Here is a 24,969-nt window from a genome sequence, read left to right on the forward strand (position 1 = left end):
GGTGGCGGGGGGGGCAGCAAAGAAAAGGCAAAACATTTGATTCTGACTTTGGAAAAGGGAAAAAACTTAAGAACTAGGTCTGGGCAAGCAGCAGAATTGTCATCCCAGTCTCCAGTTGTTTCCCCTGTGCTGTTACCATTTCTGTCTCTCACAAACTGAGAGATTACTGAAGCATAACAAGTTTATACGTGCTTGTCTGCCAGAAGGCTAGAAAGCAGATGATAAATATTGGGGGCTTAAAAATCAAAGCTCAGAAGAGACACTCTTCTTGAGAGTTTCAAAATGCCTCTGTGTGATTAGTGTGAGGCCACATCATCGTACCAAGTCCAACTAGCAGGATGACTACAATTCAGCCTTAGGAAGTAACTATTTGTCCAAGAGACTAAACCATCTTTTTCACTGGTAAGCTTGAGTTCTGGTCAAAAATAGTAGCCCAGAGCAAAATCAACTACATAAATGGGATTCCTGGGCTAATTGTGTTGTGATTAGGAGATAAAGGAGAAGGGAGGCTTACTATACCCTTCTTGCAGAGGAATGATAGTGTCTCAAGCACTATCACGTGTTTCTGTAAACTTATGCAGCAGCATTTCTGTGATGACTGTTAAATTACCATCACTGCCCCCCCCCCTTCTTTTCAAAAAGAGTTGCTGAGAAAATGAAAACTCTTTGAAGATGCTCTGAATTTCAAACTGAAGTTAAATAGCCCAACTGTAACGCTTCTTTGCTGAGGAACCCTTTCTGCTTCTCTCACCCCGCTTTCTTACCACCACCACAGCTCAGCTTCTGTCGTGTGAGCAAGTTACCCAGTCCTCTGAAACTCCAACTTCTAGCTGCGTTAGAAAGGGATGATGTATCTTGCAATTCAAAGGTGTGTGGACTTTTATTGCAGGTCATGTTTAGTTATATTTGGAAAAAAAAAAAAAAAGATACTTAACTACACTAAAAAAAATTTGAAAAAGCATAAAAGGCCATACCTGAATGACTGCACCTGCAGTGGCACTTTCTGGCTTTGCTCCCGTAACCGGCATACATCCTTAGAAGCTTTCCTCATCAGTTTCTCAGCACTTAAACCTTGTTTCTGCTCTTCTTTTGACTGTTCAGCCTGTAAAATAACTATAACTATATTTTGCTAATAATGAGCAACTGCTTATTTCACAGAAATGACAAATTCTTCTGTCAACCAATATCTCTACACAAAGGGCCAGCAAGACAGAAGACGTTACGAAGTCTAAGCAATGAGCACTCAGTAAGGTAACAGAGCATTTTCTAAAAATATAATAAAAACAAAAAAACACGTGCCATCACAGGTAGTTACTAAGTGCTGTAAAGTTTGATATTTCTTAGGGCAATACCTAGACAGTTAAACAATTCTTAAATTTGTACAAACAAATGCGGTCTATCCAAATGTCTTTTTAGAACTGAGAAACAGTAATCCTCTTTCTGGGTAAAATATTTTTATTTCCTACTGTCAGCTGTTAGGAAAATTGTCTATACCTAATCTGAAATGACTAAATGATGAAACTATTAAAAAAAAAAAAGCTCTCAAAATACACATTCAAGTTCTGCCAACCTTCTTTGCAAAGTTAATATTCATGAATTCTTACACTTTTATTCATGACACAACACTATATTTCTATTTATATACAAACCATATTTACCATTACTCAAATGCATGTCAATTCTAATACTTGCAATAACGCTGTATTTTTTTGTTAAAAATGCTAGGATGCACTAGTCTGAAAGAAATGTGAGACTAAAGACATATCCTTTCAAATTGCTTCCACTCAACTGAAAGTCTAGCTTTAGTATCCACTTCAGCTTAGAGGTGTTCTGTAATTTTATGTAAGAATATACCTGTTTTTGAAAAATGCTTACTATATACTGAACTGGTTAGTGGGAAAAACAAAGCTGTAAAAGAATTGTTTTCTTCTGCAATGTATTTTTCACATCACCATCTTCTACTATTAAAATGCTTTATAGGCACGGAGGGCATAAACCAAAATGAGGTTAAGCTGATGCTAAATGCATTGGAATCAAGTTCCCCGTACCACACAAGCAAGTATGAGTGGGAAATACAGTCACTTATCATTAACAAACATATTCAGTTTACTACATCCAAATTTTCTAGTGAAATCTACCGTAAGTCCTTGTTTTATGATGTTACTAAGGGATTAAAAACAAACTGGTAGAAGGGTAGATACAAGACAAAGGCATTTTGTAAAAAACAGATGTGCTTAGCATTTTCTGTAAGGTAGCCCCTTCCTTATTCTATGAATCCCTTACTAGAGACCGCAAATAAAAGCTCAAGGGAACAGAAGCTTTGGAATAAACAACAGGCGAAAGATGAGAACTCCCAAGGGGTGTCTTTGCTCCATGGACACTGATTTCCATCTCAGCAGCCCTCCCTGACTTGCTTGTCCCTAGAGCTGGTGATACCCGTCAATGTTCTCTCAGTCCTAATGGTAGTGAAATCATAGACCTAGTGGAAAGGTACACGTAAGTCGCTTAAAAAACACAGATTTTACATGTGGATAAAGACTCATTCTTTCATTTGCATTGAAGCAGTATCAAAGCCAAGGCAAGAACACCAGCCTGGTACCAAGGTATCTGGCCTGGTTTCAAGGCCCTTTCTTGATATGAATGCAGTTCAGTAAATACCTACCCACCAGTAAGCTTGTGCTGCTGTTAACTTCAGTTCCCAACTCCAAAAGAGCAAAGATTTTAAAGTGAAATTAACCTGTAAACATTGTTTCCCCTATTAGTTAGTGAACGTAAGTTTGCAATCTACAGCTGGTAGTGTATTAATTAATTTTATGTATGTCACTGGCCATATGTTTTTATCAGATCCCCCAGCTAATATTTATCATCAATGCACTAAACATACAATTTTTCAAAACTTACTAATTTTATCTTTTCCGTAGTTATATGCAAGATTTTTGGGACTACTGCATTTCAGGCTAACAGCATAAATACAATGACTTTTTTCTTACTGCTGGCCATTCACCTTGCTGATATTGCACTCCTTATATTTTTATCAGAAAAAACCTTTAATTTTTTATATGCATGATATTACTCTGAGCCAACAACACATAGTGAGAGACCAAAGGTCTACAGACTTGTGATCTCTGTCAGACAGGTGTCAAATTCATTTTGAACTAGCGTGTCAGGCTGCAGGAAGCGAAGAGACATTCCCTGCTAGTGCAGAGCAGCGATCTCCAGCAGAAGGAAGGAGCAGACAACTGAGGGAAGTAATCTCTCCCATTTGCCACAGCTACCTCGAACATGGATTGGGACTCAGAACTTGACAGTTTCAGGATGCTCTCAGGTAGACTTTGATTTCAGTCTAGTATGAGAACATGCACGTGAGAAGGTATGTACAAGACCGGGACTGTATTAATATCATGTTTCTTGACTGATTTATAGTCAGTCAATCCTCCATCCATCTAAAACACAAAGGCACACTAATACTTTGGCTGTGCATTCCTTAAGCGCCAAAAATCTGACCTCAGCCAGAGAGGAATCTCAGTATCTGTGCTTAACTTAAGGATGAGATAACAAAGAATAAGGAAAGACAAGCAAAATTAAAGCTGAAATGTTAACTCCTGTCACGTTCATTTTTTTGTATAGAAGAATGAAAGTGAGCCTAAAGAAAAACTGTTAACTGTGCTAAACACCAAAACACTGGAAACAAGGACATGCTTGTGTTATTAATGACACAATTAAAGGTTACTTTTACATAGAACGTGTATTGGAAAAAAAAAAAGATATTTGTGGCTATACACAGGAATCTTTTTTGGACACATGCGAAGAGGAGGTACTTCAAAGGACGCTAGGTATCTGAAAACTTACTTGTATGAGGATTTAAGACAAACTTTGAAATCCTGGATGATTTCTCACAGAAATGTGACCTAAACAAGAAACAATGTTTGTGCTGCACAGAATTACCTACTGTTTTTGATCCCCAGTTATTAGTGGGCTTTACATTCTTGCTATACTTAGGAATGTGTGGTGGGCAGGGAAGGAATGGAGTCTGGGCATTGGGCTTCAAGCAGAGTAACTGCATGCTAGCAAGCAGCCACTGATTTTCAATATCCCCTACATCTGCAGTTTCTTCTTCCTCTTGAGACTCTCAGTTGTTCTGGCACTTCTAGCTGCCGCATTAGTCTGTGCCATTATAATGCCTGCAGGATCTCAAAAATAATGTATGATGATGTTCTGTGGACTGCTGTGTTCTGCTAACCCAAGAGGAAACACTGACAGCAGAGTACAGCATTCTCAGGGTTGTTTTGTTCCGCAGGGGAAGGCTTCAATGATACTAAGGGCAGAAATATTTCTAGAAACTTGGTAAGCACTGTTCAAAGAGGTGGAGTGGCTGTGATCATTGATCTCACTTTTAGCTTGGAAAGAGGGACTTAAATGCTGTGCTGCAGCCTGCATGTATTTTAAGAATGTTTATTACTGCCCTTATTCCTCATCGCAGCGTGTGTCACTGGGCTGATAACTGACTCCAGAAATATAAGATATCAGGCACCTATCTCCTTGGAAGAGCTGGCTGAAATAAGAATGCACAAATCCCAAGGATTTGTAATATTAAACAGTGCTCTATTCTAATGGGAATAAGCTTGTGGGTTTTGTTTTAAATTAAACAAACAATTTAAAATGATTATCCTGCATTGAGCATTAGATACAACCTATAAACTTCTAAACAAATGTAGATAAATTTCTTTTATATAAACCACTATTCTTATGGGTTAAATTTTTCAAAGATCAAATACATCCAATGAATTCAAATAATAATAATAAAACATGGATACAACGTGATATTTAACCGTTGTGATGTCTTACTCCATTTTAATCAAGGGTCTTTCAAAATACTTTTCAACACTGAGCCTGAACTGTGCTAGTTTTTATAGCCATTTTAAAACTTAGCTAAGTATGGCCAACAGCAGAAGCCAAGGAAAGAGACAGAGAGGACAGCACTGGTCAAGAACAGACTTGGGAGAACATACTGGGAAAAAGCTTTGTTTTCTAAGCTGATGGTCAAGGCCTTCTTGAAGTAGGTGATATCACTCTGGTTAATGACCTCTGCTGGATTTTTCTTCCATGAACTTATCAAACTGCTTTTTGAGTCTACTTAAACTTGCGCTATTCACAATGTTCGGTCAAAAGTATTGTTACAGCTTTTAAACAAACATGCTTATTTAACTATGTTTGTTTAACTTGCTACCCCTTCATTTCCCTATTTCTCATATTATAAAAGATGATGAATATATAAGTGCTTGCCTCCACATCACTCGTGATTTTACAGTTGTTGCTTTAGTTGTAGGTACTTGGCAATTCCTAACACAGAATCTGTTTCCTTCCTTTGACCGTACTTGTTCACCCTCCGTAGTCTTATTATCTACTTTGAGATGGGGAACCATACTGAACAATGTTTAAGTTGCAGGTAGAACATGTATTTATATCATTAAAGAATGATGACTTGTTTTGTTCCAGCTTTCTAATTCCCAATGTCTTATTTGTTTTTTGACATCAGAGCACTGTGATGTTTTTGTTTCTTGTATCTGCAATATCTCATTCCTAATTCAGCTAATTCAGAGCCCATCTTTGTATGTGTAAATATTAGGATTATCCCTTCCCTGCCCTACACAAGGCTATTTACTGACATCAACTTTTTTTTAAAACTGTTACTTACATATTAAGAGGTCCTCTGCAGCTTGTTAAAATTGGCTTCCATTTTTACTACTTTGAATAACTTGGTGTCATCAAAAACACTCATCTATCAACTATGAACAGCTAAAGAACACTAATCCCTCCTGAATGTCACCACCAACCTCCCCCCTCATTGAGAACTGATGTTTACAGACTGACATAGAGAGGAAGGGGGCTCCAGGGGGCACCTACTCCAAGTGCCTCTTCAGAGCAGAGCAAGTGAGAGCTGCATGCTCAGGGTATTGTCCAGTTAAGTTTTCAATATCTCCAATAGGGGAAAGAGTAGAGGTTGTTTTTTTTGTTGTTGTTGTTTGTTTCTTTCTTTCTTTGTTTACAACCTCTCTGTGCCCTTATTTCAATGCATGATCATAGAATGGCTTGGGTTGGAAGGGACCTTAAAGACCATCCAAGTTCCAACCCCCTGCCATGTGCAGGGACACCTCCCACCAGCCCAGGTTGCCCAAAGCCCCATCCAGCCTGGCCTTGAGCACCTCCAGGGATGGGGCATCCACAGCTTCTCTGGGCAACTTCTTCCAGCGCCTCACCACCCTCTGAGAATTTCTTCCTTGTATCTAATCTAAATCTCCCCTCTTTTAGTTTAAAGCCATTATCCCTTGTCCTATCAATATCTGCCTGTGTCAAAAGTCACTCTCCAGAAGAAGATGATCGCCCTCACAGTTCAAAAAACACAACCAAACGCTCCCCTAAAACAAAACAAAAAACACTTAACATCCAACTTCTTTCATGTATTGAGTCAGAATTTCCCATGGTCCAGCTTGTCACTGCTGCCTCTCATCCCTTCTACCCTTCTTCTTGTCTTTACCCACATGAGGGCATCCCATCTTAGTTTGTTAGATTAGAGACTGAATATATATTTGTATTCTTTTAGAGACAATCCCATGGAGAGCAGAATTTGGCTTTAATCTGCCAAAATTAGAACAAGTACGTCCTGCCTAAGGAACTAAGCCACAGTGGAAGTACCACCCTTCCCGTACACCCCCACTACTGTAAGTAATGGCCATTGCCTCTCTCTACCTGTTAAAATGATCTTTTGGCTACCAGTTCTGTGAAGGCTGCAAATCAGCTAATGCTGGAGGACAAAAAGCGTACGAAACTCTGTAGACATATGGCTGGGATGCAAACATTAAATGAACTTTCAAGTAGACACCTCTGCTATTTTACTACACCAACCACACCTATTACCTCAAATAATAGAGTTTCTACTCTGAATTACTACAGCATTTAGGTAGGGGCGCTACAAAAATGCTACTTCAAATTCTAGGTGTAAATGCTGTAGTATTGACTAATAGAGGAAATAGTGTTTACACATCTGAATTACATAGCATAAATAGTCAACTCTGAGCTTCTGTAAAAATCTGTAAACGCATTTGTAGAAAAGGTAAGGGCATATCTCTGTTCAATCACACAAAATCTGTATGCTGCTCATACCTGTTTTTCAGCTTGTTTCAGGAGTTTCTGAAATCGTTCGTCCTCGAGCACACACAGGGGAAGGTCTGTCTCTCCTCTACCTTTCATTTCCTCGAGCTTCTGTTTAAGATCCCGCAAGGCCTGAAGCTCATCATTCAGTCGATTCTGTCGTGTGCGTGACGCCTGGAGGTCCAGCTCCAAGTCAAGGGAAGTGCGGATAGGGCACTCTTGCATAGCTCTTCGCATGATCGGTTGGCAAACAGGCTGAATCATTTGGGAAAGAGAAAAATAAAAATTAATATCCAGAAAGGCTAGTGCAGAATTTGACAGAATACATTCAGAAAAGCTCAACTGTTTTCTGTTTTCCCTTAGCAGAAAGTTGCTATGATAAGATCCACATCCAAACATCCATCTATTCTGCAATTATTCTTTGGTCAGTAAGTAAAAATAAGTGCAAAAGTTTCACCAACTACTTGTAGAATGATATATTGACAGGTTAAACCCGAAAAACCCTGGTCTGATCCTCAGGACAGCACAATACCAGTAGTCCAAAACTACACAGACTTCCAGATTTCAACTATATAATTTATTATATTATTTATTATATTATATTTATCATATATATTATATTATTATTATATATAATATATATATTATTTATTATATATATATATTATATAATTTATTTATTTTTTACTCAACAAACATTTATTTTTTACTCAACATTTGCTTTTTCAAGGCCCAAGCAAACAAGGTTATGAACTCTGTAAACAGGCACTTTTTTCATATACTTCACATTTATTTACTATCCTTTCACTGTGCGTTTTCACATGAATAAATTGGGCAGTACAAGCTGTCCTAGGCTACTTTATACTTCTTTCTTATGTCAAATGTAATCCTGCTACCTGGTAACAACCCTTCTGGGGAAGCATATTTTTAGTTACAATCAAGATTAAAATACACCTCACAACTTATAAGAATGAACTCTATGTAAAATAAATATAATCTTACTTTCTTCTCCTTCAGTCACTTTGTTACTCATACGCTCTTGGAGAAGAGTAAATCGACTTTAAAAGCATATCTGAATCCTTGAAATTTCCATCAAAATTTGCTCAAGATGCATGTTGCTGATGTTCACATCTGTGCAGCTTAAGCTGCCTTGGGTCTCTTTGTAACACTATGGTTCTTTAACTCAGACTGCTTTGACAGTAACACGTTAAAATCCAATAGCAGATGTTGCAATGCTGAACGCCAGCATCGTGCTGCTGGCTCCAGCCACAACTAGAGCAACATAAGCTTTGTCAGTGGAGGATGTTGAAGGATGAAGACCATTGTGGGGAGGTCTCAACCTGAAACTATAAAGTCTACATCTGGTAACTTGCATCACTTTTGCTCAAATACTTGAAATAAAGCATATGGCTTAAGTTATTTGCTATTCCTCATCTCCAAACTCTTAGCCTTAAACCATCCAGGTAACGCAGCACTCACCCGTTTAACTCTTAGGCTCCTCCTTTCTGTGGCGTTTCTCACAAAGAGAGACTTTTTGGCTAGTGTTGAGCTGTCACTGTCACTTCGATTCAACTGTCAAAATGTACATAATGAACAGAGATATAAAGCATCTTCACATACAAATATGTCTGTATCGATAAAGCCAGTCCGAAAACCTCAGTGTTGATCATACAGGTAGGTCATTCTTACTATAAAATACGAAAAAAAAGAACTAGAGCATCTGCTCTAAATTTCTGTTCCTATGCCAAGACAATCATTGATCCTACTGAACAGTAAGTAGACTATTCAGAAATTACAGAAGATAACTGGCTATTAAGTACCACCAAATCACTGGCTGGCTTTTGTATGACTGCAGACTATACTATGGAGTTCATTTATTATGGATTTCATTTACTTGGGGCAGGCTTTAACAAATTTACCACAGGGAAGGAAAATTTCTGTAGACATGCACCTGTTTTTTTGTATTACTATTTGTAACAAGTACAGGTGTGCGTACAGCTTCATTCAGAAGTACTTTTTCCTTCTCAAATATGCACCACAGAACAACAGTAGTTTTTTTCTTAGTTATAGCATTAGTCCCATATACATCAATGCAGGCTGATTGTTAGATGCATCAACGTGCATGGTGGTAAATCTTCAAAGAAAACAGAAGCATCTATCTAAATATTTATTTTCACCTCCTCAGAGAAGGACAGATAAAAAGAATCACTCTGCTAACGTTTCAATAACCAACTTGCCAGAGCCCTAAAGCATGTTTATACAGGACTGACTGGGAGTTGGGGGTGAGAAATAAAATACTTCTGCAATATGAATACACTTCTCTAGAGGGAAGTCTGTCTTTTCACCACGGAGATGCTGCTGGGAACTCACCCCTGGATACACACAGGTGGTAGTCATCACTGACCACCACTTTAAGCACTTTTCAAGGGAGATTTTTCAAAGGTGCCAACAGACTTTGGGTCTGTCCTTTAGGCCTCAAAAATAGTTTTGTTTGTTTGCTGTAACATCATATGAGAACAGGTGCTTTCTTAAGCTGGGCTACCTCTTCTGAAAAGAGACCAGCTGGCAGCTAGCCAGAGCACACCCTTCACATGCTTTCGAGTACGGTACCACAGAGCAAGGACCGCCGGCTATGCTGGTGGTGTTCACTGGGCACTAGGACCGCGGAGACACGAGTGCTCAGCCCTATCCACAGACTCGGATGCAGCTACAGTGCCCACTCTTGAGCCCAGGCAACAGACCACGAGTATTTCTGAAGCTGCAAAAGATGGATTTGTGCAAACGTGTTTTTTTTCTTGGTTACTTTGCTTCCAGGACATACTGTACGTATGGTCACAGCTTGTTATTTCAGGTTCTGGCTTCAGGCAGCAGGTACGTGGCAAGTTTCTAAGCTACAAAAGTGCAGAACTTTATCGATGCAGAAACCTCAGGGGTTTATACTAATTAAACCATCAGAGCACCTAGTGTTATTTCCTGTAGAAGACGTCCACAGGCGCTAAGTTAATGGTCCCCCCCCCCTTTTTTTTTTTGCCACTACAGACAGTTGCCAGTATACAGGAATTAAAATGAAGGCTAAGTTCTGAATTCAGCCAATGATCTATCCAAATCATGTACAGATTGTTACAATACTATCCACTACTTTTCATTCGTATTTATGAATAGTTATTTAAATATTTACATACTGACTATAGATTTTTAGGTCAATGAGAATCGTAGAGAGGCAACCAACATTACCATTTCCAAATGATAAACACAACCACCTCTAACTGAACTGGAGAAGAATTAAAGCATCAAGTATTTTAAAAAGTCATACTTGTGTGAGTAGCCTGTAGAAACTGAAGATCAGAATAACCTGCCTTTTCTAGCGTGTCTGTAAGCGACAATCTATAGAGCTAGTAGTCCATGCTTTAAATCTTCAAACACATGATTTTCTCAGTTAGCTTAGCAGCAACAGGGTTGATAATTTAAATATTCTTTTTTTTTTTTTCTTCCCATACTACCATCTATAGAAACTGGAGAACTTTGTCGTCAAAGCCATGTTTAAAACTTAGCCCCTAGGCTGTGCTCACACATCCTTCAGAGAGGTAATTACAGCAGGATTCGGGTTGCCCAGGTTTAAAACCAGTTAAGATACAAAGTGATATTTACAATTGATGACTGAGCCCTTTCCACACTGTTACATTTAAATGGTTATATTATTAAAATATGTTAATGTAATGGCAATTTACAGTGAACTCTATTTTGTTTTAACAAATTATTTTGCCATGTGAGAGCCGTAGCTGCTCATGTGCAGCAAAACACTTTTTGCAGACAGCCAGCACAGGACAGGACTTTGTTACTTCTCTCCAGTAGGATCTATTTTTGCCCTAGTAAAGGAGTTTTGCAAGAGCACAAAACTTTGCTGAAGCCAGTTCTACTACACATCAGGTCAGTTAGGGAAAGAACAAACTGAGAGAAAGCACAGGCTCTGCCTCTTGCAGGGAAAATTGGTACACGACTCACTGTCATTAATGCATCATTCCCAAGAAGTTAAATGACTCTTTAGTTAATAGCTCTTCATTCCAAGTGTTTTTCCTCTTACCCTACAGATGTATTGGTTCCGCTCGCCTGGAGAGAAGGTTTGTGAGCGCACTATCATGCTGTTCCTGACAAAGGGACGCTGTCTGGAGCTCCAGCTGGTCCTGTCCTTGGGTCGGACTGTTGCATTCTCATTAACTGGTTCCTCAGTGTTAGTCTCTTTATCAACCTATCAAAAGAAATGTGGTTTATAAGAACTATTGTATCCAGGCACATGCCACTGCATAGTTTCTCTGTCTTTGGATTTTACAGGCATTCTTGTCTCCTTACAGGGGATGGAAAAATACCAGTAGCAAAAATCATCTTGCTAATAACAGAGAAGCTGCGGCAAGTAAAGAAAAGCAAAACTCCCAAATGTGTAGAGGCACTGGGGGGAGTCTTTGAAGGTACCCTGTGTATCCTACAGAACGAAGGCTTCTGCCTTTGCTGCCCTTCAGATGGTCTGATACTGCCATGGTACAAGTGTTTTGGTTTGCCATTTGCAGAGATTATTATTGTTGTTGTTATGACTATGCATTTTGGCTTTGTTCTGCATTTGCAGAAAAACGAGGTTCTGCCATGCCCGAGATGGTGCTCAGGCACCCTGCAAGCAGCAGCTGGGAAAGTTGCATTGCCCTGGCCCTTCCATACAGTTACACAGCCCCAACGGCCCAGCAGCAGGGCTTCTATGTGACAATCTACAGAGCTTTGCCAGCCTTGTGAAACGCAGGCAGAACACATTTCTAGCTGCTGTCCCTCAAAAGGGGCCACTGCCTGGTATGGTTGCCCCAAGACTGTCACGGGGAGCCTCAGGTGCAACATCCCCATAGGTGGCGCAGTGTGTGCTAACACGCAGCAATCACCTTGACAGCAGGGCTACAACAAGCACTGCAGCAGCTGGCATGTTTGATATTACTGATGTGCATTGGGGCATTTTCTCCAGCTCGGGTAATTTAATGAGGTCCATGGTTTTGAACGCGCAGGTGATAAATACAAGGGCCTAAATAGCACAACTGCAACCCTGAGAGGCTCTGGCACAAGATCATCTGTGCTGTGGCTGGTTTGTAATGAGGTCTGCTATGTCTTTCACTCACTGTCCGGGTCCAGCCCTGGCTTAGCAAAAGACTTATGTGTGTCTAACCTTCAGATGGTTCTCCTTGATGTCTCCCCTTGCTGAGTTAGAGCTTTGATCTATATTTGTCTGCTACCCAGAAGACTGTCAGTCCTTTTATACCACAGCCTCGGTTCATTTGGCATCTTTCCACATTAATTGGAAGTTAATTACAGTTTCCAGCAAGTCCACCGAGGTGTCAAACTTTTGTATTGTCACAAACTTGAAGGATCAAGCTGTCATTCTTGTCTTTTTACCTTGCTATTTTACAGAATCTATATGTCTAATATCTGCACCAGTACTTTCATTAAAATTTTATTTCTAGAGTTTGTGCTACCACATCAAGCATATCTGTATGAAAGGTTTTCTAAAGGTGCTCTCCAAATGGTGGAGTATAATTTTAGGTAAACAGTTAACAAGAACATGGAATTTGTTATGTGCAGTATGTGAGTAGTTCAACAGTACACAGTTTAATGCACATTTTGGAATTTTATGTTAAATTAGTCTTTCTGCATCTGCTCTGCTAAGCAGTTTTTGTATTTCATGCCCTAATATAAAGAGAAGAAATAATAAAATCCCCTCATTGGTTTAAAGATCTTGACCCCTGTTCTGTTTCTCCCTCTATTTATTAGAGGGGAAACAGAGCAGATAAATCAGAAGAAAACAGGCAACAATGAAATGGGCATGCAGAAATATTTTAACTACTGAACTGCACCTGTACCTTAAATATTCTCACTGTGCAACAAAAAAAGAAAAGGTGAAGATTGACATTTTTAATTAATCGTCTTTAACTTTAAAGCTCTGGGTAGCATATCTGTTGAATGCCTTCTGTATGGTTCAGAAGAGACCACACCAGTTTTGTTAAAAGTACATACAAGTCCTACAGCAAATGCCACATCAAATTGTGAATGCTCAGATGTGACAGATTTCTAGATTAACTGCTCAGAAACAGGTCTTCAGACATAGCAAGATACCACAGGAATGCATATTCCAAGATACTCACCAGTGTTAGTATTACCGCAGCTTGCTGGCTTTCATGGCCCTCATCATTGTTCTCTCTGTCCTTGTCTTCCTCCGTTTCTGCTGCATCAATGAATAACCCCATGTCATCAGCACAGCTGCCTTCTACTGCCAGCTTAATGCCATCTTCCTCTTCGTCAACAATTTCATCAGATGCTTCTACGAGCATTTCTAACCTGTACAAACAAAAGTAGCCCAGGTTTATTCTTGAACTGATAAAGCCCACCATATCCACCATAAAGGTATTGGAAGACCTTCACCCATGTATAATGTATGCGTTTTCCTGACAGGGAAAATGAGTATCACTGAAATGTTTCCAAGAAGTTCACATGAAAGCACTTTTCATTATATGCACCAGTAAAACCCAGCAAGCTCTACTACAGATCACCTTCAGGATCATTACGATAACACTGTGCTATATACTATAGCTGTGTGCTGGTAACATTGGAGGACTTTGGTCACAAAAAGTTCACAGCTTCTTCGAAAAGAAGATGATCAGTGGAAGCACCTACACGCTGACTCTGTTGGGCAGCAGGTCTCCCTTCAAATCCTATTAATGCAACTAACACTTAATATGACACATTTAGTACACCTCCAGTGGCTTAGACACTCCAGATGGGTTCACAGGAAGACGTGCATGGAGGGGCATTGGCAATGGGAGTTAACAGAGCAGCCAAGACGCTGTAAACCTAAAAGAAGGTGAATGAATTGATCACAAAAGAGAATGAGGGTCCCCTCGCTGACATCTCCTCTGGAAGTACAGCCCTTTCATTTGTCTAAGGATAGGAAGAAGGAGCAGATTCAGGCCTGAACAGTAAGGGGAAAAAAGTGGCTTTACCAGTCTTCCTCAGAGCCCCTTTGCTCCTGTTCATCCTCCTCCTCCTCATCTTCAGCCAGCTCTTGTTCTACTGCTTCCAGCTCAGCAGATGTCCTCTCCAGCAGAGCTGACACAGCATCCTGCGTACAGGGAACGTAGAGGAAAAAACAGAACTGAGTGATATATAACATAAGCAAAAAATAAAATCACAACTCCCACAAGAGCTGTATTACCCTGGTGCTAGCAAAAATGCGACTTAGATCACAAATACAAGGGGTTTGAATTGTCATTGTATAGCACATTAACTAATAAATCTCAATCAAAAGGAGATTATTTGTAAAATGGTCATGGAATCAAATATATTTCTGTCATCATGTAATACCTTGTCTCTCTTTTCCCCTCATACTTGTAATATCACTAGGTAAAAAAAAAAAAACAACATTGCTCTTTAGAGTCACATTTTTAAATGTAGTTCTCTTAAGGAGGCATTGAAGCAGAAAAGCTTATTTAACTAGAAAAAATTGGCAAGTGTTTTGCATAAATGGCTTTTTTTAAGCACACAAATTCAAATAATAAATAGCAATTTTTAATACACGCATATGAAAGTCAATGGTAAAGTTAATAAAAGCTTTGTTAAGATTATTTTCAAGAAGAAACGGCTCAAGTGTTGTGAACTGGAGTGCAATTTTGTAATCCACTAGGAAGCCTCATCCCTAGCCACACTTAGCAACAAGTTTGTAACACCATATAAGACCCACTCACACAAAAAGTCAATATGAACAAAACTGCAAGACTGGGTCTTGGGGGAGGACAATTAATACGCACAGAATCGTAGCGCAATGACGAGTCTCTGGCTTTTTTCCTTGTTATTACAGTAATAGCCAACACATCACTCACCAAGTCCAAAGAGTCCGAAGACTGCTTGCTTAACAGAAACATGGATTCTTCATTCTGTTCCTTGTTTTTTTTGCCAGGAATTTGCTTGCAAGGCAAAAGGTTGTACCACTGAGTACAAGTCTCATCAGAAAACGATAAATCTGCCAGACTGATCTGAGTTCCAGCCTGCACAAAAATAAAGGGAAAGAAAGAAGTTTAAACGTGTCATTTTCCTGCAAGACAGCTGAAAATAAATACTATAGAATTTATCAGGTAAATTAGGCAGCACAAATTTGACATGGATCTTAATTTTCTTTTTAACTGTACAATTTTTCTATTTCCCTCCCTTTCTAATTAAACAAAATAAAGAGAAGTACATGGGAAGGCCCACACGGTCCATTCTGCTGTCTTTTGTTTCAGTATATGGAATTTCTCCCCAAATGCACGCACACAAATCCCTTTCCATCAACATAACACACGCCTGCTTCCTATAGCATTCAATAAAGGAAAACTGTGTCAGTGAAACCTGCAGCGTCAACTCATGGAGCAGCAAGTTTCAGTCAATTTTTTCAGTTGTTTCACCACAAAAATCATCAATACAGCAAACAATAATGGATGACCTTGTTTGCTCTAACCAGTGAGGAAGCAGATGAAAAGACACTATATAAAGGAGATTAAGAAACCCTTTCATTTGGACAAACACTAACATCCACTGAGTTGGCACTCTGGGAAATTATAAAATACTTGGTTTGGGGCTGTGCCTTGGAGATTACAACCCTTCGTTCTTTGGCAAAGCAAATCATCCTCACAGCTACTGGGCTGAGTACATAGCTCTTGCCAAGACTCTGGTCATGTTGCCCAGGGCTTTCTGCTAGGGGTCATATTCCCAAGTCTTTCATTTGATTCTGTGATTAGCCCTTATGTCTTTTGGTTTGTTGTTTTTTATTGTGTTTTTTTTTTTTTTTTCCTTCAGCTTTGAATCCTCCATTCTGTTGCATTTTTGTTCTTTGACTGTTCCTTCACCTGAGGGGAAACCTCTTGGTTTTCTTCACATCAGTCAAGCTGATAAGTTCAGTCTGCTAACACACTGAGAAAGGCCAACACATCCCCCAGGAACTAAGTTAACTTCTGCATTTTTAAAAGTGAGAGGCCATTCCCAGTAATCTGGTCTGATGAACCCTTACAGAATTCCAGCATCTCTTCAGGGTGTTTTAACTAAAAATCTCACTGTGCTACTAAGACAGACTTGTGGTGAAAAAGTAAGCTGATTTGCACCAGAAAGTGCAAAAGCAATCTGAAAGTAAATGAAGCATCACTGATTAGGCAATGACCACAATTAACGACATAATACAAGAAAGCCAGTTTGAAATAGGCTGGTCTATGAATGTTATGCCTTATTATTATTTCTACAGATCACAAAGACTAAAAAAGTGGACTTAATATAACCTACAACAATGTGCAAAACTTTATTTAGCTTAATTTTGTTCTTTGTGACAAGTTTTGATAAGGAGGGTTCACAATGATTTTTTTGGATTTATTGTGCCTCTCATTCAGCTTTTTACAATCTAGTGTTAAAGTAATGTTGCATTAAATTTGTGATTATTTTAATATCTAAAACTGCAAAGCTGCAGTACCAGTCTATAGCTAAAGGCTTAAGGTAATGCAGTGTTAGAATTATCAAAACACCTCCTAAAACACCCATCCAGGCTTAGATTGTGTATCTGGAATTTCAGAGAAAGGCAGTATTTTAAGTATTAAATCAATAAGCATGAAAAGAAAAAAAAATCTGAAGCAAGTACTGTGAAATTTCAGTGGCCCTGACCATCAAAAATTAGAGGAGACACAATAAACAAATGCATGCCAAAAAAAGCCAGAAGTAAACCTGCATACCAAGCACTCCTCCCGACGACTTCTACTGACAGCACAAACGTCTATTCTCAGCGTCTTCTGGAGCAGTGTTACTTGGGAAATGGCCACTCTGAATATCTCGTTGAATAAAATGGTCTCCATGGCCGGATGAACTTTTGTGCGGAACAGACAGCTGATATCGGTTGAGGATGGAAGTACTGCTACTCTAATATACCTGCCGGAAACAAAACAAAACCTTTACCTGTATTTAAACTAGCACTTGCTGGTGATGTGTGATAGAAGTCGACCCCACTATCTAAAGGACTACATGCCAAGAAAATCAAACAGCAGCAAATCAGAGGTGGAATCAAATAGGTGAAAAAGAGAGAAGGGGCCGAAAACCTACCCCCCCACCCCATGCCTTGCACAAGCATTTCCCCAAAAGGAATGTCTGCAACTGGGATGGTAGCAGCAAAACAGGTAGCTATTTCTGTCTCTATCCAAATTTATCCTCTGGTATAGTACTGGGAACACTGAAGACCATGTCCCAGACAGGAGGAAACATGATCTTAATGTTAGTTACAAAAAAAACAAGGTAGAGGTAAAAACTGAAGTCTTAGAACAGTGTGAGCAGCACTGAAAAGCAGCAACGTGTCCTTTAATCTTTTAAAAAAGCAAACAATACAAAAACTTCAAAGAAAATAGAAAACTAAGAAAAATGAGGAAGAAAATAGTTAGGGCCACAGCTGCTTAAGACTAATTCGTAAGACATGAAGTGAGACTTAAAAGAATGCGGCCTGAAAGCCTGAACTTCAGTTCAGGAAATATCTTGAAATTGTTAGGCAGCCACTTTCTATTTATTTAACAAATATGGATGGATACTGTGTGAATAAAAGTAGTTAACATCTAACTTGAAAGTCTCACTTTAATAGTGATTTGATGGAGTGAAGACATTCCTAATGCAATTTGTTGATGTTATTTACCTAGTGTACAGCACCTCATACACATGAATAGAGCACCAGTAATTGTTTTGCATCTTCTCTGTGCCTACTAACCTGTTTCTGGTATTGGCTTTAAATACTATTAATAATCACTGTAGAATAGAATGCAATGAAGCTAGCTAAAGCAAGAAGAACAAGTGGGCCAAGGAAAAGTATTCTGAAAAAAACTTTCTGAGAAAAAAAAATCTCCCCAGAGTTACAGCAGTATTACTGTATCTTTTGGTAGTGATTTTATACATACTGTTAGTATTATTAAAAATTTAGTTTTACATGAAATGAAACAGAAGAAATTAGGTCTGGGAGAAGTTTGATTTTGCTTTCGGAATTTAAGCATATATTTTATTCCCCAATTATGTTCAGCTTCTTGGGGTAAAGAGTAAGATCTAAGTTGTTTGGCTATCAAGTATAGCCTGGAGAGCAGGCGTACAGCCTTTTGACAAACCAATCCCAAAGTTAAGTGGCAGTGTAATGGAATTTCAGTAATGCTGCTGTGGTATTCACGTAAGTGTAGCTGAGCAATTTGTATGGTCTACTGAAGGTAGCCGTTTTAGTAGATTAAGAAATACAATTAGGAATCGTTCAGAAAAGAAGTAGGAATAGTAGATAGAGTATATTAAAACTGTGTTTAAAAGACGGTTCACTGGAGCATTCTTTTAATATTTGTTAGCCAATTTATTGGCATCAGGCCAGAATGATGGGTAAACAGACAAATAAAAGATGAAGTGCTCACTGGCTTTGTTTAATGTGAGTGCTTACTTTCATTTTAATTAAAAAAAAAGTTTAAATGTCAATCAATGCCTCAGATTTTGCTGTGACAAGCTTCTATCTTCCCAGGTGATCATAAATGCCCCTGACACAAATATTAATTATTCCACTTTAACGTGCAAATTTTCTGGTAACTTCTTTTTCCTGCAGCATTGATACAATCTGTAAAAGCTAAGTACTACTATGGTTAGAAATGTTTTATACGTATTTTAGTGTTCTTAAGCAGGAAATCAATCCATTCCTTTGGAAAATGTACACAGTGTATTATTATACTCTCATATTTCAACACTACTGCTCAGTGATTGTTTGACTTACACTTTAGAGCCAAGGGGGACAGAAAACGCTGGAAGATTTCTGAGCTGGACTATGATTATCACAAAACTTGAATTGCTGTGGTCATATCTGTTAAAGAAAGGACAATATGAGGAAAGCTCAACATTTACATTTACATAGGAAGAGAAATAATCCCTTTGCTGGTCACTCACCTGAGTCCTATTTGTACCTGGGCAGCCTCGAGAGTTGCTGCATCATCTTCACTATATACAATGTCCTCGGTTTCGTTTGGTCTAGGGCAAACAAGCAAATACTCAATCGTTAGGAAAACTGTACTTAGATTTCAGCAATAATTGACGTACACACACACAGAACGTGTATATATTCTCCTAAACAGGCTGATTTAATTGCACCATGCACTCCAAATGAGAATTTCACGGCCTACATAATAGCAACTCCTGTTTTAAGATAGTTGGTGCCTGGATGTTTTGACAACTCCACTAATGAGCTGGAAAGGCCTTATGCTGATTACTGAGGCAGGCCAGACTAACAGGCAAGAGAAAAACTGATGACTTTTTATATATGTTTAGTACTTCTTTATCCCCCTGAACACAAAATTGGAAATTAAGGTTTCTAATAAGCACCAGACCACATGTATGCTGTATATGAAATACTGCTTCAGAGAACATTTAAGAGGAACTCTATAATGAAGAGATTTCTGTGCAAACAAGAAAGATCTTTCTTCTGAGCCTGTTTTCAAAGCCATTCAAAGAACCAAAAGGACTCAATCCTTGTAGCTGAAGAGCAACTCTAGTACAGAATGGAATTACAGAGAATCAATGTGGCAAAAAAAATCCAGTCATTTTCTGTGAGGTTTGAATGAGGATGTGGTATTAATATGTTTCAATTATTTTTAAAAACAGACTGTTGGGATCACTAAATGGTGGTCAAAACAGGAAATGTGGAGAATGATACAGATATCCCATATGTTACCAGGACATGACAGTGTTATTTTAAGACTCTGCATTTAGAGGTTTCCCTTTACTAGTTATTTCCTAGCAGCTGGCTAATATGATAGGGTGTATTTATTTCCTCCCCTGTCTTAAATGACTCAACACAAAGGACTGGTCTATACAGAGGAAATCACTGTACTGTAACTTCAGGAGCACACCGAGACATTTTAAGTTATTCCATACAGAGTGCTCATAAAGATACTTCTACTAAACATAAGCGAATCACACAGAGGCACTTATTACCTCTTCACCACTTCCTACTCAGTAAGAATTAAGAACGTCCACACCTGGAGCTATCACAGGAAATCTAGTGTCTGTAAATCTTAGCGTGCACAAATGGCAATGGTTTGCTTTTGTGTACAGGCTTAGTGGATGCAACCGTCTCTTCTTCTCTCTTCCTGAGTAATAGCAGGGAAAAAACAAGAATTGGTTCTGTTTTCCAGCTATCCTTCCAGTCACTGGAGAGGACAACTAAAGAGCTTCACAGAACATCCATGGCTTTTGGTCCAATGGTTGTTCATTTCTACCCACTGTGCTTATAACCAGAGCAGAAGGCAAATTCTGATCACAGTGGCTCAGAACTGAAAGTGGAAAGACACCAATGGCTAGTGAATCAAACCAAACAATTGCAGTCACTTTGTCAAGTGAAGGCTGAATTTTCACAGAGTGGTTGAGGCTGGAAGGGCCCTCAAGGTCATCTGGTCCAATCCCCCTGCTCAAGCAGGGACACCTACAGCAGACAGCCCAGGACCATATCCAGGCAGCTTTGAAGATCTCCAAGATCTTCAAAGAAGGAAGCAACTCTCCACTACCACTTCGAAGGAAGAACTCTGCTACCTCTCTGGGCAACCTATTCCAGTGCTCCATCACCCGTACAGCAAGGAAATGCTTTCTGAAAGAAGTAGTGCTGTCCTTTTTATACACAGAACTTTACTTCAGTGTAAGAAATTGCTTTAGGTCGAACTGAACATAGGGAGCAAACTAATACTAGGATTCAGAATTCAAGGTGAAGTATGGGTCCATGATCTACGCTGAGATGGAATGGCCATTGTAATACTTCATGTCAAATCCTTTTTTTATTTGTGCTTTTCTATTTAGTGAAATCCATTTTTGTTACCTTTTAATTTGTGAAAGACTGCACAAGTAGAAATACCTTTACCAGAGGCCAATAAAGCCCATTTATGATACCATAATGCACCTTTTCTGTCCTAATAAAAAAGCATTTAGCCTGGCAACAGAAGACATGCATCTACATCTTTGTAAGCATCCTGCAAAAATAGCCCTCACAATACTCAAAGGACAAAAAATTCTTAATGTCAAGAACTTGCCAACACTGAGATAGAAAATGAAGATTTTAGTTTCTCTCACAGTTTGCAACAGTCTTCTGTTATCCAGTCTAAAGTTTATTCTTCTTGCTGCTAGAAGAGTGAAAATACCATATAAACAAGTGTGAAGAATCCCATGGAAGTCATGTCTTGTCAAAAAGCAACGATAGCAAATACTTTTCTTCTTGTATGCTGTCCACCACAGTGAAGTGTGAATATTAAACCCTAGCTTAGATTATTTTATACTAACGTTTCAGCTAGGGATCTTCTCATCTTTCCAATCCCCACTTTTTTAACAAAGAAAATATTCAAGCAAAATGCTTTGCAGTCATAAGAGTTATATAAAACAGTAAGTAACAAAAGTCACTCTGAGCAGTGTCAATACAGCCACATGGCAGAACCTGTACAGAATGTCTGAACTCCCTACGCTGATATTACATAACTGCTTATAGGTATGTGTCATTTTTTGGTGGAAAGGCTTGCATTATTTCTCAAACCTACTGTTTCACAGAAGCTTCATATACACCACTATCTCCAGCTACAGACTCATCAGACACGGCAGCAGATACACAAGCTGTTTTCTCTGCAAGCAGGTGACCAGCTGCTCTTCTTGGTAAGTCAACACCTGTGAAAAGAAAGAAGAAGGAAAATTAGTCCAAGAGATTAATAGTCAGGAAAAGAGAAGTGCATAGCTTAGAAGGCTGTCAAGTTGAAAGCAGTGACCCTTAACTGAGTATCACAGACTAGTTTTGTTCCACATCATTAAACATTCTGAGACTGTATTACTGTTACCGCATATTCTGTCTAGGGGATATTTCCAAACTGATGAACTTCAAAATGTACAACTATTATTCCTTTCCAAAGATACATGCTTCTATCATCACCTGTATCAGTTGAGCTAGTTATTATCCTTCATTATCTTCATTATTAACTCCCATTATCCTGATCTTTGAACCTGCATTTGCCATGTTCACATTCTGCACTGTTGTAACACTTCAGCTACATGCAAAGTGACTGAGTGCCGACTGTTTATTAAATATTCAGAAGTCAGACAGAAGCCCTCTTCCCAGCAATTTAACTACTAGAAATGAAAAACACCCTCTAGTTTACTATCATCAATTTTTTATTTTATTTTATGAAGTCTTTACTATCAGCTACTGCTCACCTTTAATCTTCAGCTCCTACTCATGTGCTAGTCTCACAGAGCAAGGCAGCAGCACTCACTGAAAGCCACGTTCTGCAGTGTGGTACGGTAAGGGCCTGTGCAGTACTTTTATCTGCCGAGCGGTGAGGATGTTGGTATGCATTATCATCCCCGCCTGAATCATGACTTTACATCTTGTTAAGATGTTTAAAATTTAAGGCTTCAGATTAGATGATTGATTGCTGCATTTGTGCTTTTATTTATGGCAGTAGGAATGCTTTTTCCTTGATGATGAAGTGCTCTTCCCCTTCCCCCCCCCCACGAGGGGTGAAGGTGATGACATGATTTATTGATTACCCTTAGGAATTACCACAGCAGCCTGAATTGACTTTGACAATGACAGAGACTGACTGTGGAAGAACTACATGATATTCCAACTTGGTTTCTGACAGCGGGGACGTGTACAGAGGGGCAAATGTGTGTATGGTTCACCTGTGGAGAAAAGTCAGGGACAGACAGAAGGTGGTGAGCACTGCATCTAAATAGCCACGGTAGCTTACGACATGAAAATACTACCTACACCGTCTTCAGCTGTTGGTCTACCCCCAAATTCAGATTCTGTAGTATTCAGACTCGTAGTCTTGTAAAACTTGTACTATCACGCTGAAATTTTCCGTGCAGGTTTTATGCCTCAAGCTTAGTTTGCTGAAAACCTTCCCATTCACCACTGCAGCAGCTCCAAGAGGGAAATTAGAGTAGGAACACTGAACCTACCCCAGCTCCACACCTCACTTCTACCGTATTGAAGCCTCACCATGAGGCCCATTTTACTGTGGAAACTTGTCGTATAGGAAGCTTAATTAACTAATTTCTGGCTTTTCAAAATCTGAGTGCTCGTTTTGGCAGTCTTAATGCAGATTTTAAAATAACTTACATCATATATGTGACCCTACATAAGAAAGTATCAGTGTGAAGAATACCAGGATGAATTTATACTTTAAAATCATAACTGCCTGTAGACTTAAAAGATACCCTGACATTATCAGGAATTACAGGTCCTCAAAAACCTCAAAAAGACAACCACATAATGCCTTTGAAAAACGTATTTCTTTAAATCATTATTTTTCCAAAAAAAAAAGATTCTTCACAGCCTTGTGTTCCCAAATTCCAAACAGTCTTAAATTCAGCTTTCAGACCAGATGGATTGCAGCCAGATTGCAAAGACAGACAGAAAGTTGGTAGTTTGGAAAGGATATGCTGCTGAAATATGGGCAGGGAAATTAACTATTTTTTCCATGTTCTGTAAGATAGCTCAAAAACAAAATAACTACTGAAAAGACAAAGGACAAAATGGCACTCCCTCTCCCTACCCACCTCCAATTTCTTTCCATGTTTCCTGCATGGTCAATATGGAAATTGCACTGGTCAATATGGAAATTACTAAAATATTGCACTAAGCTAAGCTAATAAATCAACAGTTGTGACAACAATTCCTCGATATTAAAAAATAATAATAATTTGCTCATTAAAATGTGTCTGTATGTATATGTCCTGGTACTTTTTTTTTTTTTTCCAAACTGGCAAATTCCTGGCACAAGAGTTCAAACTTGGTAACATATCTGGACAATGCACTCTCTAGCTACGCCGTATTTTAATTCTGAGACGCCCAAACTTCTCTGTTAGCTACTTCACTATTAGCTCAGCCCCAAAAATGCAGAACTGGGAATATCGGGTGCTGATGAGAGGCATTTCATGTGTTTTTTTTTCATGCTCTGTGCTAGAGGAAATCTGGCTCCTTCGGTTCGTCATTGGCAAAATGGATCCACTGCATGACACTAGGAAACGTCAATAAATAAACGTGCAGAGAAAGCACAACACACTGTCAACCTCAACAACTGGCAGCAAAGTCAGCGCTCTAAGGACAAGCCTTTGATTCCTGGCAGCTGGGATTTTTGAAGTTCTGACTCTGCCAAAGGCTGTGACAATATGAGAACCCTGTGTTGCACTGCCTTTACTACAGACCAGGAGCGGAATTCATTACACCTAATTCTGCCATCTCAAAGTTAATATTACCTAGTTACCTCAATAACTCACAGGATAATTCATCCATCTTCCTTACAGGGAAGCAAGTTTTGGGATCGGACGACTCATCCTTCTGGAAGTTACCCACAGACTGTAGGGGGAACCTAGACTAGCTTAGGTGCTCTGTTCTAACTCGCAGGTGGATAAAAAGCTGAAAGCTATGAAATCCATGTTAAAAATGGGCAGAGAGTTTCACTGTAACTTACACGGCACGTGGTAACTTGTCCTGTCCCTCAGCTCACATCCAAAATGAACTGCAGATCTTTTGGTGACAGTAGGTTCAAATACACATAAAAATTCTAACTCTAAGTCCAGAAATCTCTTACTGAGGATGCCAGCTTCTGAGACAGCTGTTGAACAAATTTAGATGGAATTGGGGTGATCACAGCTCTCTGCACCTGAAGCTAGAAGTTATGCAGTGTCCCTCCGAACTAATGCCCACAACGACAAATGTATGTTCAAACTACTCCTCAGTTACAGGAGATATCT

The 24,969-nt window shown here is 39.1% G+C and overlaps 1 protein-coding gene across 6 annotated transcripts in view; it reads right to left on the reverse strand.

Moving 5' to 3' along the window:
* WWC2 (WW and C2 domain containing 2) overlaps positions 1-24,969 on the reverse strand; it is a 100,942-nt gene that overhangs the window by 2,964 nt on the left and 73,009 nt on the right. For 5 of the 6 annotated variants that reach the window (XM_040556375.1, XM_040556372.1, XM_040556373.1 and 2 more), the window contains 11 exons: positions 21,756-21,879; positions 19,129-19,209; positions 18,959-19,045; positions 16,920-17,112; positions 15,051-15,215; positions 14,175-14,293; positions 13,320-13,512; positions 11,231-11,395; positions 8,629-8,721; positions 7,162-7,404; positions 975-1,102 (listed from right to left, as the gene is read on the reverse strand). In XM_040556375.1, coding sequence (XP_040412309.1) covers positions 975-1,102; positions 7,162-7,404; positions 8,629-8,721; positions 11,231-11,395; positions 13,320-13,512; positions 14,175-14,293; positions 15,051-15,215; positions 16,920-17,112; positions 18,959-19,045; positions 19,129-19,209; positions 21,756-21,879 — 1,591 coding nt within the window. Of the gene's footprint in view, positions 1-974; positions 1,114-7,161; positions 7,405-8,628; positions 8,722-11,230; positions 11,396-13,319; positions 13,513-14,174; positions 14,294-15,050; positions 15,216-16,919; positions 17,113-18,958; positions 19,046-19,128; positions 19,210-21,755; positions 21,880-24,969 lie in introns of all 6 variants that reach the window. The other variant, XR_005819693.1, reaches the window with a different exon arrangement.

This window comes from Cygnus olor, chromosome 4, assembly GCF_009769625.2.
Source record: "Cygnus olor isolate bCygOlo1 chromosome 4, bCygOlo1.pri.v2, whole genome shotgun sequence".
NCBI lineage: Eukaryota > Metazoa > Chordata > Aves > Anseriformes > Anatidae > Cygnus > Cygnus olor.